Consider the following 15,427-nt stretch of genomic DNA (forward strand, 5'->3'; position numbering starts at 1 on the left):
CGGTACGGCGCGATTAGTGGTGTGCACGGAAATGCGCGTGCGTCAGCGCTGTGCACGCGGGTCCACGCTGCGTGTGGAAACCCACGTGCAGGACCAAAGGGGCCGCGGCTCAACGTAAGAGCATGGCGCATGCGTCCTCCCCGCGCGCGCCTGCGAGCTTCCAGGTGCCACCTAGCGGCGGGAAGTGCCGGCACACCTGAAACTTTCCCCAGATTGTCTGAGGGCGGAGCCGAGCGGTGTGTTGCATTTCCACCAGTTGAATGTGTCCAAGCAAAGTCGCACAAGGTCGCTTCCGGTTGGCTTTCCCAAGATGACATCCTAGGATGCCTCTCCCTAAGTTTCTTGTTCTCCAGTGATTATAATGCCACCTCTATTATATACCAAGATAATCTAGGTTCATGGGTTACTTTGGGGGTAGGGTGGGGTCCTTTGTTCTTTTCCATTTATTATTTGTGTATTTTCTTAAAATTCTCTTAACTACTAAAGCTTTATAATAACATTCCTGTGTTATTTTAAAATGGCTTTGGCTATTCTTCGACATTTATTTATTTATTTGGTGCGCCCTGCCCCCTTGTGGGATGCTGGTTCCCGGACTAGGGATGCAACCCGTGCCCCCTGCAGTGGAAGCGGGCAGTCCCAGCCACTGGACCCCGAAGGAATTCCCCTGGGCATCTATTTTTCTCTAAATCGTTTTTGTACAATGTAACATGCAGGAAAATGTACACAAAATATAAATATACAGCTGACTGATTTATGACAAAGTGAACGTCCATGTAACCACGACTCCTGTCCAGGAATTGCATATTTCTATCATCGCAGAATCCCCCCGCTTCTCACTACAGTCTCCTTTCTACCCTGAGGTAATCACTATACTGATATGTACACTAATCATTTCCTTGCTTGTTTTGGGGTTTTTTGTTTTTGTTTTTGTTTTTTTTTGGTTTGTTTGTTTGTTTGTTTGCTTGTTTTGGCTGCGTTGGGTAGTCGGGTCTCTGCTTAGGCATTTTTTTCCCTAGTTGCAGAGAGCAGGGGCTAGTCTTCATTGCTATGTACTGGCTTCTCATTGTGGTGGCTTCTCTTGTTGTGGAGCACCGGCTCTGTGTGTCTGGGCTTCAGTAATTGTGACTTGTGTGCTCAGTAGTTGTGGTGTGTGGCTTTAGTTGCTCTGCTATGTGTGGGCTCTTCCACCACTAGGGATCGAACCCCTGTCCCCTGCATTAGCAGGCAGATGCTTAACCACTGCAGCACCGGGGAAGTCCTCCTTGCTTTTCTTTCTGTTTTACTACCTAGGGGTACATTCCTGATACTGTAGTTTAATTTTGCTTGCTTTTTTGAATTTTACATACTCTTGTGTCTGCTTTCTTTTGCACATTATTTTTATGAGATTCACCTATGGTTTTCATTGTGGTTATAAATAGTTCGTTTTCTTGATAGATCCATGTTCATTACCATTATTTGCATGTGTCCCATAATATTACAACATTCATTTAAATAGTGACTGTCTAGTTACTTTTTACTTATTCTAATTAACGTGAGAAACATCATGTAAGGAAATTCCACCCTTGATTTTGCTGGTGATGACCCCCATCGTGATGCCATGATTCATGGGCATCAGCAAATAACTCCAGTGACTCATTGTTCTCTGCCCTGTCAGGAGGAGCTAGGCATTAGGTCATGTACGGATCATGAGGTTGCATTTTTGTTTTCCTGGTCCAAGTACCACATGTATAAAACACAACATCCAGCCTTCCTGCTGCTTCAAACACAGCTTCCCCCCAGCATCTTTGCAATCACTGTGTGGCTCCTTTAAGGCAGCGCCCAGGCTAGTTTGGAGACCAAAGGTCCATTGCTCCAACCCTGAGCCTGCCTGGGAAATCACAAATATTTAATAGAATTCCTAGGCTTCTGTAATAACTTACATGAAGCGAAGGGGAACTAGAAATTGTAGTAATTTGGTGTAATCCTCTGGAGGCAGATATCATCCTGCCTTTTGACCCTCCCATTATCCAGAGACAGGAATAGCTCTAAACAAAATTATGGTGTATTAAACAGAAGTGCTCATGTGGGGAGACGAAAGGAAAAATTTGAGACAGCTTCCAGGTTAGCTATTGCTCCCAAGACTGTTCCTGTGTAGCGGCTGCAGCATCTTTGTCTCTGACTCACTGCCAGCATTTCAGAATCATCGGAGGACAGTTTCAGTCATGCTGCAGACTCAACAATTAAGGGAGCTGATATCAGGGGCTCCACGCTGGTATATTTTTACGGGAAAACATAGAGAATTTAAACCCATGGTCATACACTTAACATTTTAAAAGAGGAGATGAATATGGAATCTAGACAAATGGTATTGATGAATCTAGTGGCAGGGCAGGAACAGAGAGACAGGTGTAGAGAACGGACTTGAGGACATGGAGGGTGGGGAATGGGAGGCTGGGACGTAGTGAGAGCATAGCACTGACATGTATGCACTACCAAATGTAATACAGATAGCTACTGGGAAGCTGCCGCATAGCACAGGGAGATGAGCTCCATGCTTTGTGACAACCGAGAAGGGTGGGATGGAGATGGTGGGAGGGAAGCTCAAGAGGGAGGGAATGTGGGGATATATGTATACATATAGCTGATTCACTTTGTTGTACAGCAAAAAGTAACCCAACACTGTAAAGCAATTAAACTCCAATAAAGATGAAAGAAAAGAGGAGGTGAAGAGTTTTGTAAGGAAAGGGACGGAATCTGCTTCTCCCAAAGGCTGCCAAAGCCTGTAATAAATAGCACTGGTGGGAAATTTGTCCTTACTGTGAACGAAGATGTCCTTTAAAGGATGCATACCCATGTTGACCTAAATCAGTAATTTTATGGCTATGGGATGAAACCACAACTCAGAATCTGCACCTGGCTTAAGAGAATTGGGGGAATCATGATGTCATTCTTGCCTCTTTATTACCCCTGAGTATCCTAGGCCTTACATCTGCTCTCTCGATGGGCTTGAGCTGGCTTAATGGTAGATACAGGTAGGTACAGATTTGCCTCTCTCTCCCGAGATATTTAATGCTGCCGTGAGGGCTAAACATGATGTTACAAGCCTTGTCTCTTTTCCCAAGACTGCTACTGTGCTAGATTCATTCCAATTCTCCATCCTCTCTGTTTCTACACCCTTTGTAATATGAGTTTGCAGCTCTTCCCATCAAGAGGTAGCTTCTTTTCCTCCATCCCTTGAATCTGAGCTGGCCTTGTGCCTTGCTTTGACCAATAGGATGTGGCACAAATGATAGTGTATCTGTTTTGAGACTGGGCCTCGAGAGGCATTTCGTGCTTCCGTTCTCTCTTAGACTCTTGTCTCAACCATGGGAACAACTGTGGAGCAGTTTGCTGGATGGTGGAAGGCAATTTGGGACTGAAGAGAGTGGTCTGAGACAAGGCATTCAAGATCAGTCAGTCCTGGGAATTCCCTGGCGGTCTTGTGGGTAGGACCCGGTGCTTTCATTGCTGGGGTGTGGGTTCAACCCCTGGTTGGCTCGGGGGGGGAAGATCAGTCAGTCCCCAGCTGAGCAGGCAGTTGACTTTTAGGCTCATAGACTAAATAAATGCTTGATGTGATTTGCCATGCAACGTTATTGTAGCAATAGATAACTGCTCCAGAAATTGGTATCAGGAGTTGGGTAGTGCCCTAAGGAAAACTAAAAGACGTAGGGAAAACAGTGAGGAAATGTTATCAGAACAGAAAATATGATAACTCATGTTATGATGTAGTGAAACAATAGGCAGGCTGTCCCCTGTGATTACCCAGAAATAGAACTAGAAACAGACATAGAAAGTATTTGCCTAAGGAGATACCCAGGCATAATGCGGATTACTCACCAATGAGTATGATAAGGTGTAGCAAAAAAGGTTGACCTATAGGAGGAATTGGCTGACTTTCCAGAAGAATGGAGAGGAAACATAGAGGGACTATGACTTGCTAGGTTGGGAAAGAAAGGGTCTTCTCACATCCAGTCTCTCCAACCACAAAAGATTGTCAATGTCAAAAACAGCCTGTGAGTATAAATCAGATTAAAGGTGTGCTTTATGACCTTTTGTTAAAGGGTCAAACATGTGAGGCAGTGTGTAGACGAGCTTCCCAGCTACAGAAGAGGGTTTCTAGGAAGCTTGTGGGCATGGTCCTGCAGCAGCCTGATCTGAAAATAGCAAGACGTCTAGAGGAAAGGTATGTCCCCGCATCCCAGCTTTATTGAGAGGAAATTGACATGTAACATTGTGTAAGTTTAAGTTGTACCCCATATAACTGATTCAAACTACCATGAGGGCGGGACTCTGTCTCTGAGCCCGCCCGTGTGTCTACCCACACCTACTCTTTTTCCTCCTAATAAACACTTCACTTGTTTTACAACTTTCCATTTCTGTGTGGACATTCATTTTCTGCAAAGCTGTATGGGCCAGGGCCTCGTCACTGGCCACTGGTCTAGTGGCTAGAATTCAGCACTCTCACTGCCTCGGCCTGACTTCAATCTCTGGCCGGGAACCAAAATCCTGCTTTCGAGCCACTGCAGGCCAAGGTCCCCCAACATCAGTTGTACCTAGGTTTACGGTATTTCTGTTATAAAACTTATCAACAGGAAAATTAAGTCGGTATGTTAATATTTTCATATTTTCATGATGAAATAGAGATAAATGGGACAAAAGCTTTTGGGTATACATTTTAAGAATAATTAGGAGATCAACTCGATGATTGATGATGACCTAGAGGTGTGGGATAGGGAGGGTGGGAGGGAGGCTCAAGAGGGAGGGGATGGGGGATATATGTATAAATACAGCTGATTCACTTTGTTGTACAGTGGAAACTGGCACAACATTGTAAAGTTACTACACTCCAATAAAGATCGGGAAAAAAAGAATAAGAAAAACAATAATTAGGTTTTATGGTAAGTCTACTTAAAAACAGTCCAGAATTTTAGTATCTTGAAAATTTCTGTTTTTTTTTTTAATTTAAAACTTTAAGAAAATTTTTGGCTGCACTGCCCAGCTTGCAAGATCTTACTCCCCTGACCAGGGATCAAACCGTGGCCCTTGCCATGAAGTATGGAGTCCTAACCACCGGACCGTCAGGGAAATGCCTAAGATAAGTTACATTATGGAAATTCATTGAATGTCTACATCATACTGAACCATTAGTTGCTAAAGAATCTATGTTTACCTACATTTGATCTCTTATATAGAGAGACAATGTTTGGGACTACTGATAAATATATTTTGGTTATACTGAAAATTTGTATATGAAATGGCATATATTTCTAGAAATTAATTTTAAAAATGGGACCCTGAGAAGAGTTTCATGCAAGGTCATGATTTCGGGTGGCCTCGGCCTGCAGCGGCTTGAAGCAGGAATTCCCCCAAAGAGACAAAAAGGAGTGAAACGTGTGTATTAGGAGGAAAAAGGGTACATGTGAATAGACTCACACTGGCAGACTGAGAGAGAGAATCTCACACTCAAGGTAGTTTGAATCACTTACATGGGGCATTTCTTCTGGGTTTCCTTTGGCCGATCATCTTGATTTGCCTGGTTCTGAGTCCATATTTGGTTTATCTCAGGAGGCTCCCCTGTGTGTTGGGGGGTCTTTTAGCCAAGATGGACTCTAGCCAAGAGGCCTGTGGGTCAGATGGCATCACTTACTGTAGGTAACACCTCCTCCCTTTTGACCTCTGAGGAGCCTTTCTGCACACGTGTAGTCGGCAAGGTCTCCTTGACCTTGATAATGAGAAAGAGATGGTCTCTTTCTCTCTCATCTGGGAAGGGTTCAGCTTCTCCTCCCTCCTGCTATTATCTTTGTCTTGGAGTGCCCGTCCACAGGGGACAAACTCCAGCTGTTCAGTGTGGGGCCCATCTATCTTCGGCCTCAGTCAAGACTAAGAGTACATGAAATTTAATTAAATAAATGTATGTTAATAGTAAAGGTGAAATGGTGCAAAACTAGAATTTGGTTTTCTTTTGGTTTACCAGAGTGGTAAAAGGACAAAGGTTTCTTGAAATAGTGATGCTTTTGAGAACAGATTGCAAAGTTTCTTCACCTCTTAAGAAATCTGTTGCAATGTTCTGCATTTGCCATCAAAATCTTCTACTATCACTTTGGTTAAGTGAGTAAATAGTGTCATAACAAGTGTACCCCACTAATGCAATGTAAAATAACAGGAGAAACTTTTAGGGGGCGGGTGAAGGATACATGGGAACTTTGTGCCATCTGCTCAGTTATCTGTAAACCTAAAACTGCTCTAAGAATATCTACTAAACAAAAACGTGTCCAGCTTGATTACCATGGAATGAATGTTTCCCAAAGAGACCATAGTGAATGCAGCGGCCTTGGCTCCTGCTGGCTAATCCCCGAAATTGGCTGTAAAAATGATGTCTCACTTCGTTGTTCTTTGCAAAATTCAGTTTGATCAGGGACCTCCTGTCTAATTTCTGGAGGAAGGTACAATAACCCTTCAATAATAACAGTATATACGTGAGTGATAGGAAGCAATGCTTAGACACTAAAGCTGGATGAAAAAAGAGAAGGTGAAAAATTGTCTGAACATCTAAGCCTATGCGACTATAAACAGGAAAGCCGTAAAGCTGCAGATGCTGACCTAAGGAGGCCCCAAGGCATAGCCATCAACCAGGATAGGAGCAGCTGCAGAACGCATGGACAGGGTGGTCTTGTCTGCATAACCTGCCTTCTAGCCAGCCTCTAAGTGAGTACAGGTTTGCAGACACAGGAACACACTACCCTGTGCTCAATGGCTGGAGTGTAAGCCCACAGGCAGGAGGTGTGTTTTATACAGCTGTAATATAAAACACTTTTTCAGGAGTAAGCGTAGATTACTTCTGAAATTGAACAACAAAAGTATTTCTAGAGAGTAGATTGGTGGTTGCCAGAGGTGGTGAGTGGGGTAGGAGGCGCAATGGCTGAAGGTGGTCAAAAGGTCCAAACTTCCAGGTATAAAATAAGCCCTGGGGGATAGAATGTACAGCATGGAGACTATAGTTGATAAGAATATATTGTATATTTGACAGTTGCTATGAGAACATCTTTAAAATTGTCATCCCAAGAAAAAAATGTATACCTGGGTATGGTGATGGATATGAACTAGACCTGGTACAGTGGTCATTTTGTAACATATGCAATTTCCAAAGTATTATGTTGAACACCTAAACCAATATGTCAGTTATCGCAAAACTTTTAAGACAGAGAAGAAAACAAAACACAAAGGTATTGTTTTAACTGCATGCTGGATACACAGGAGTTTATTCCGTTGTATGAACAAGGAAGAAAAAAAAAACATTTAAAGGTGGGGGTGACCTGGACCCCCAAGCCCCACAGTCTTCTTCTTTTTTCCCCCGAACTGTGCCTTCACTTATTCTCACATACTCGGACTTCTTCAAATCAGGTTACAGGATTGCGACAAGGCTGTCTCCAACGCAGAGGTTCTTCTTGAAGTACTTTCTTCACGAAACTATTCTCTACTGGTACACTTATCACAACCAAGTTCTCGTATCAGAGGGTTGATAACTGCAGACGCAGTCAGAGTTATACTCAATGTTAACATATCAGCATCCATCCTCTGAGGATCCCGCCGATATTCCGCATCAAACGCCGCCTCCCTTGCTCCCCAGGGTTCCACAAACCCCCTGCGCCGTCCTTCCAGCTCCGGAATTCGGCCAGGAGCAAGCGCGAAGTGCTCCAGGAAGCGGCGCACGCCCTGCTGGTAAACTCTCATGGCCTCAAAATGCTGAGGGAGGAGGAGATTCGGCACGAAAGCCAGGCCTGGGCCGTTGCCGGGCCTGGGCCGGGGTCTGGCCTCAGCACCCTCTCCCTCCGCGGGCTCCGCCAACACTCTGGCGACCGCTGCCACGCGGGCTTCCCTGGCCGCCGCCACTGGACCTTCCCGAGGTGCCGCCATCGGACCTTCCCTGGCCGCCGCCGTCGCACGGTCGCTGGCCTCCACAGGCTGCGCCGGGGCCGCCGCCCGCCGCCCGCCGCCTACCTCCGCCTGCGGGACGTCGCCGTGGTCATTCGCCGCGCCCGCCGGCGGGACACTGCTGTCTGCGGGCAGCTCGGACATCTCGGACCGCGGGGTCAGCTCGGCCGCCCTCACAAAACCTGGCAAACCGGTACGGCGCGATTAGTGGTGTGCACGGAAATGCGCGTGCGTCAGCGCTGTGCACGCGGGTCCACGCTGCGTGTGGAAACCCACGTGCAGGACCAAAGGGGCCGCGGCTCAACGTAAGAGCATGGCGCATGCGTCCTCCCCGCGCGCGCCTGCGAGCTTCCAGGTGCCACCTAGCGGCGGGAAGTGCCGGCACACCTGAAACTTTCCCCAGATTGTCTGAGGGCGGAGCCGAGCGGTGTGTTGCATTTCCACCAGTTGAATGTGTCCAAGCAAAGTCGCACAAGGTCGCTTCCGGTTGGCTTTCCCAAGATGACATCCTAGGATGCCTCTCCCTAAGTTTCTTGTTCTCCAGTGATTATAATGCCACCTCTATTATATACCAAGATAATCTAGGTTCATGGGTTACTTTGGGGGTAGGGTGGGGTCCTTTGTTCTTTTCCATTTATTATTTGTGTATTTTCTTAAAATTCTCTTAACTACTAAAGCTTTATAATAACATTCCTGTGTTATTTTAAAATGGCTTTGGCTATTCTTCGACATTTATTTATTTATTTGGTGCGCCCTGCCCCCTTGTGGGATGCTGGTTCCCGGACTAGGGATGCAACCCGTGCCCCCTGCAGTGGAAGCGGGCAGTCCCAGCCACTGGACCCCGAAGGAATTCCCCTGGGCATCTATTTTTCTCTAAATCGTTTTTGTACAATGTAACATGCAGGAAAATGTACACAAAATATAAATATACAGCTGACTGATTTATGACAAAGTGAACGTCCATGTAACCACGACTCCTGTCCAGGAATTGCATATTTCTATCATCCCAGAATCCCCCCGCTTCTCACTACAGTCTCCTTTCTACCCTGAGGTAATCACTATACTGATATGTACACTAATCATTTCCTTGCTTGTTTTGGGGTTTTTTGTTTTTGTTTTTGTTTTTTTTTGGTTTGTTTGTTTGTTTGTTTGCTTGTTTTGGCTGCGTTGGGTAGTCGGGTCTCTGCTTAGGCATTTTTTTCCCTAGTTGCAGAGAGCAGGGGCTAGTCTTCATTGCTATGTACTGGCTTCTCATTGTGGTGGCTTCTCTTGTTGTGGAGCACCGGCTCTGTGTGTCTGGGCTTCAGTAATTGTGACTTGTGTGCTCAGTAGTTGTGGTGTGTGGCTTTAGTTGCTCTGCTATGTGTGGGCTCTTCCACCACTAGGGATCGAACCCCTGTCCCCTGCATTAGCAGGCAGATGCTTAACCACTGCAGCACCGGGGAAGTCCTCCTTGCTTTTCTTTCTGTTTTACTACCTAGGGGTACATTCCTGATACTGTAGTTTAATTTTGCTTGCTTTTTTGAATTTTACATACTCTTGTGTCTGCTTTCTTTTGCACATTATTTTTATGAGATTCACCTATGGTTTTCATTGTGGTTATAAATAGTTCGTTTTCTTGATAGATCCATGTTCATTACCATTATTTGCATGTGTCCCATAATATTACAACATTCATTTAAATAGTGACTGTCTAGTTACTTTTTACTTATTCTAATTAACGTGAGAAACATCATGTAAGGAAATTCCACCCTTGATTTTGCTGGTGATGACCCCCATCGTGATGCCATGATTCATGGGCATCAGCAAATAACTCCAGTGACTCATTGTTCTCTGCCCTGTCAGGAGGAGCTAGGCATTAGGTCATGTACGGATCATGAGGTTGCATTTTTGTTTTCCTGGTCCAAGTACCACATGTATAAAACACAACATCCAGCCTTCCTGCTGCTTCAAACACAGCTTCCCCCCAGCATCTTTGCAATCACTGTGTGGCTCCTTTAAGGCAGCGCCCAGGCTAGTTTGGAGACCAAAGGTCCATTGCTCCAACCCTGAGCCTGCCTGGGAAATCACAAATATTTAATAGAATTCCTAGGCTTCTGTAATAACTTACATGAAGCGAAGGGGAACTAGAAATTGTAGTAATTTGGTGTAATCCTCTGGAGGCAGATATCATCCTGCCTTTTGACCCTCCCATTATCCAGAGACAGGAATAGCTCTAAACAAAATTATGGTGTATTAAACAGAAGTGCTCATGTGGGGAGACGAAAGGAAAAATTTGAGACAGCTTCCAGGTTAGCTATTGCTCCCAAGACTGTTCCTGTGTAGCGGCTGCAGCATCTTTGTCTCTGACTCACTGCCAGCATTTCAGAATCATCGGAGGACAGTTTCAGTCATGCTGCAGACTCAACAATTAAGGGAGCTGATATCAGGGGCTCCACGCTGGTATATTTTTACGGGAAAACATAGAGAATTTAAACCCATGGTCATACACTTAACATTTTAAAAGAGGAGATGAATATGGAATCTAGACAAATGGTATTGATGAATCTAGTGGCAGGGCAGGAACAGAGAGACAGGTGTAGAGAACGGACTTGAGGACATGGAGGGTGGGGAATGGGAGGCTGGGACGTAGTGAGAGCATAGCACTGACATGTATGCACTACCAAATGTAATACAGATAGCTACTGGGAAGCTGCCGCATAGCACAGGGAGATGAGCTCCATGCTTTGTGACAACCGAGAAGGGTGGGATGGAGATGGTGGGAGGGAAGCTCAAGAGGGAGGGAATGTGGGGATATATGTATACATATAGCTGATTCACTTTGTTGTACAGCAAAAAGTAACCCAACACTGTAAAGCAATTAAACTCCAATAAAGATGAAAGAAAAGAGGAGGTGAAGAGTTTTGTAAGGAAAGGGACGGAATCTGCTTCTCCCAAAGGCTGCCAAAGCCTGTAATAAATAGCACTGGTGGGAAATTTGTCCTTACTGTGAACGAAGATGTCCTTTAAAGGATGCATACCCATGTTGACCTAAATCAGTAATTTTATGGCTATGGGATGAAACCACAACTCAGAATCTGCACCTGGCTTAAGAGAATTGGGGGAATCATGATGTCATTCTTGCCTCTTTATTACCCCTGAGTATCCTAGGCCTTACATCTGCTCTCTCGATGGGCTTGAGCTGGCTTAATGGTAGATACAGGTAGGTACAGATTTGCCTCTCTCTCCCGAGATATTTAATGCTGCCGTGAGGGCTAAACATGATGTTACAAGCCTTGTCTCTTTTCCCAAGACTGCTACTGTGCTAGATTCATTCCAATTCTCCATCCTCTCTGTTTCTACACCCTTTGTAATATGAGTTTGCAGCTCTTCCCATCAAGAGGTAGCTTCTTTTCCTCCATCCCTTGAATCTGAGCTGGCCTTGTGCCTTGCTTTGACCAATAGGATGTGGCAGAAATGATAGTGTATCTGTTTTGAGACTGGGCCTCGAGAGGCATTTCGTGCTTCCGTTCTCTCTTAGACTCTTGTCTCAACCATGGGAACAACTGTGGAGCAGTTTGCTGGATGGTGGAAGGCAATTTGGGACTGAAGAGAGTGGTCTGAGACAAGGCATTCAAGATCAGTCAGTCCTGGGAATTCCCTGGCGGTCTTGTGGGTAGGACCCGGTGCTTTCATTGCTGGGGTGTGGGTTCAACCCCTGGTTGGCTCGGGGGGGGAAGATCAGTCAGTCCCCAGCTGAGCAGGCAGTTGACTTTTAGGCTCATAGACTAAATAAATGCTTGATGTGATTTGCCATGCAACGTTATTGTAGCAATAGATAACTGCTCCAGAAATTGGTATCAGGAGTTGGGTAGTGCCCTAAGGAAAACTAAAAGACGTAGGGAAAACAGTGAGGAAATGTTATCAGAACAGAAAATATGATAACTCATGTTATGATGTAGTGAAACAATAGGCAGGCTGTCCCCTGTGATTACCCAGAAATAGAACTAGAAACAGACATAGAAAGTATTTGCCTAAGGAGATACCCAGGCATAATGCGGATTACTCACCAATGAGTATGATAAGGTGTAGCAAAAAAGGTTGACCTATAGGAGGAATTGGCTGACTTTCCAGAAGAATGGAGAGGAAACATAGAGGGACTATGACTTGCTAGGTTGGGAAAGAAAGGGTCTTCTCACATCCAGTCTCTCCAACCACAAAAGATTGTCAATGTCAAAAACAGCCTGTGAGTATAAATCAGATTAAAGGTGTGCTTTATGACCTTTTGTTAAAGGGTCAAACATGTGAGGCAGTGTGTAGACGAGCTTCCCAGCTACAGAAGAGGGTTTCTAGGAAGCTTGTGGGCATGGTCCTGCAGCAGCCTGATCTGAAAATAGCAAGACGTCTAGAGGAAAGGTATGTCCCCGCATCCCAGCTTTATTGAGAGGAAATTGACATGTAACATTGTGTAAGTTTAAGTTGTACCCCATATAACTGATTCAAACTACCATGAGGGCGGGACTCTGTCTCTGAGCCCGCCCGTGTGTCTACCCACACCTACTCTTTTTCCTCCTAATAAACACTTCACTTGTTTTACAACTTTCCATTTCTGTGTGGACATTCATTTTCTGCAAAGCTGTATGGGCCAGGGCCTCGTCACTGGCCACTGGTCTAGTGGCTAGAATTCAGCACTCTCACTGCCTCGGCCTGACTTCAATCTCTGGCCGGGAACCAAAATCCTGCTTTCGAGCCACTGCAGGCCAAGGTCCCCCAACATCAGTTGTACCTAGGTTTACGGTATTTCTGTTATAAAACTTATCAACAGGAAAATTAAGTCGGTATGTTAATATTTTCATATTTTCATGATGAAATAGAGATAAATGGGACAAAAGCTTTTGGGTATACATTTTAAGAATAATTAGGAGATCAACTCGATGATTGATGATGACCTAGAGGTGTGGGATAGGGAGGGTGGGAGGGAGGCTCAAGAGGGAGGGGATGGGGGATATATGTATAAATACAGCTGATTCACTTTGTTGTACAGTGGAAACTGGCACAACATTGTAAAGTTACTACACTCCAATAAAAATCGGGAAAAAAAGAATAAGAAAAACAATAATTAGGTTTTATGGTAAGTCTACTTAAAAACAGTCCAGAATTTTAGTATCTTGAAAATTTCTGTTTTTTTTTTTAATTTAAAACTTTAAGAAAATTTTTGGCTGCACTGCCCAGCTTGCAAGATCTTACTCCCCTGACCAGGGATCAAACCGTGGCCCTTGCCATGAAGTATGGAGTCCTAACCACCGGACCGTCAGGGAAATGCCTAAGATAAGTTACATTATGGAAATTCATTGAATGTCTACATCATACTGAACCATTAGTTGCTAAAGAATCTATGTTTACCTACATTTGATCTCTTATATAGAGAGACAATGTTTGGGACTACTGATAAATATATTTTGGTTATACTGAAAATTTGTATATGAAATGGCATATATTTCTAGAAATTAATTTTAAAAATGGGACCCTGAGAAGAGTTTCATGCAAGGTCATGATTTCGGGTGGCCTCGGCCTGCAGCGGCTTGAAGCAGGAATTCCCCCAAAGAGACAAAAAGGAGTGAAACGTGTGTATTAGGAGGAAAAAGGGTACATGTGAATAGACTCACACTGGCAGACTGAGAGAGAGAATCTCACACTCAAGGTAGTTTGAATCACTTACATGGGGCATTTCTTCTGGGTTTCCTTTGGCCGATCATCTTGATTTGCCTGGTTCTGAGTCCATATTTGGTTTATCTCAGGAGGCTCCCCTGTGTGTTGGGGGGTCTTTTAGCCAAGATGGACTCTAGCCAAGAGGCCTGTGGGTCAGATGGCATCACTTACTGTAGGTAACACCTCCTCCCTTTTGACCTCTGAGGAGCCTTTCTGCACACGTGTAGTCGGCAAGGTCTCCTTGACCTTGATAATGAGAAAGAGATGGTCTCTTTCTCTCTCATCTGGGAAGGGTTCAGCTTCTCCTCCCTCCTGCTATTATCTTTGTCTTGGAGTGCCCGTCCACAGGGGACAAACTCCAGCTGTTCAGTGTGGGGCCCATCTATCTTCGGCCTCAGTCAAGACTAAGAGTACATGAAATTTAATTAAATAAATGTATGTTAATAGTAAAGGTGAAATGGTGCAAAACTAGAATTTGGTTTTCTTTTGGTTTACCAGAGTGGTAAAAGGACAAAGGTTTCTTGAAATAGTGATGCTTTTGAGAACAGATTGCAAAGTTTCTTCACCTCTTAAGAAATCTGTTGCAATGTTCTGCATTTGCCTTCAAAATCTTCTACTGTCACTTTGGTTAAGTGAGTAAATAGTGTCATAACAAGTGTACCCCACTAATGCAATGTAAAATAACAGGAGAAACTTTTAGGGGGCGGGTGAAGGATACATGGGAACTTTGTGCCATCTGCTCAGTTATCTGTAAACCTAAAACTGCTCTAAGAATATCTACTAAACAAAAACGTGTCCAGCTTGATTACCATGGAATGAATGTTTCCCAAAGAGACCATAGTGAATGCAGCGGCCTTGGCTCCTGCTGGCTAATCCCCGAAATTGGCTGTAAAAATGATGTCTCACTTCGTTGTTCTTTGCAAAATTCAGTTTGATCAGGGACCTCCTGTCTAATTTCTGGAGGAAGGTACAATAACCCTTCAATAATAACAGTATATACGTGAGTGATAGGAAGCAATGCTTAGACACTAAAGCTGGATGAAAAAAGAGAAGGTGAAAAATTGTCTGAACATCTAAGCCTATGCGACTATAAACAGGAAAGCCGTAAAGCTGCAGATGCTGACCTAAGGAGGCCCCAAGGCATAGCCATCAACCAGGATAGGAGCAGCTGCAGAACGCATGGACAGGGTGGTCTTGTCTGCGTAACCTGCCTTCTAGCCAGCCTCTAAGTGAGTACAGGTTTGCAGACACAGGAACACACTACCCTGTGCTCAATGGCTGGAGTGTAAGCCCACAGGCAGGAGGTGTGTTTTATACAGCTGTAATATAAAACACTTTTTCAGGAGTAAGCGTAGATTACTTCTGAAATTGAACAACAAAAGTATTTCTAGAGAGTAGATTGGTGGTTGCCAGAGGTGGTGAGTGGGGTAGGAGGCGCAATGGCTGAAGGTGGTCAAAAGGTCCAAACTTCCAGGTATAAAATAAGCCCTGGGGGATAGAATGTACAGCATGCAGACTATAGTTGATAAGAATATATTGTATATTTGACAGTTGCTATGAGAACATCTTTAAAATTGTCATCCCAAGAAAAAAATGTATACCTGGGTATGGTGATGGATATGAACTAGACCTGGTACAGTGGTCATTTTGTAACATATGCAATTTCCAAAGTATTATGTTGAACACCTAAACCAATATGTCAGTTATCGCAAAACTTTTAAGACAGAGAAGAAAACAAAACACAAAGGTATTGTTTTAACTGCATGCTGGATACACAGGAGTTTAT

The 15,427-nt window shown here is 44.4% G+C and overlaps 1 protein-coding gene across 1 annotated transcript; it reads right to left on the reverse strand.

Moving 5' to 3' along the window:
- Positions 1–7,488: 7,488 nt before the first annotated feature.
- LOC130837928 (EP300-interacting inhibitor of differentiation 2-like) lies at positions 7,489–8,097 on the reverse strand. Its single transcript, XM_057710644.1, has one exon. It carries the CDS (start codon positions 8,095–8,097, stop codon positions 7,489–7,491), a length of 609 nt encoding a protein of 202 aa, XP_057566627.1.
- Positions 8,098–15,427: the final 7,330 nt, after the last annotated feature.

The sequence above is a fragment of the Hippopotamus amphibius genome, chromosome 16 (genome assembly GCF_030028045.1).
Source record: "Hippopotamus amphibius kiboko isolate mHipAmp2 chromosome 16, mHipAmp2.hap2, whole genome shotgun sequence".
NCBI lineage: Eukaryota > Metazoa > Chordata > Mammalia > Artiodactyla > Hippopotamidae > Hippopotamus > Hippopotamus amphibius.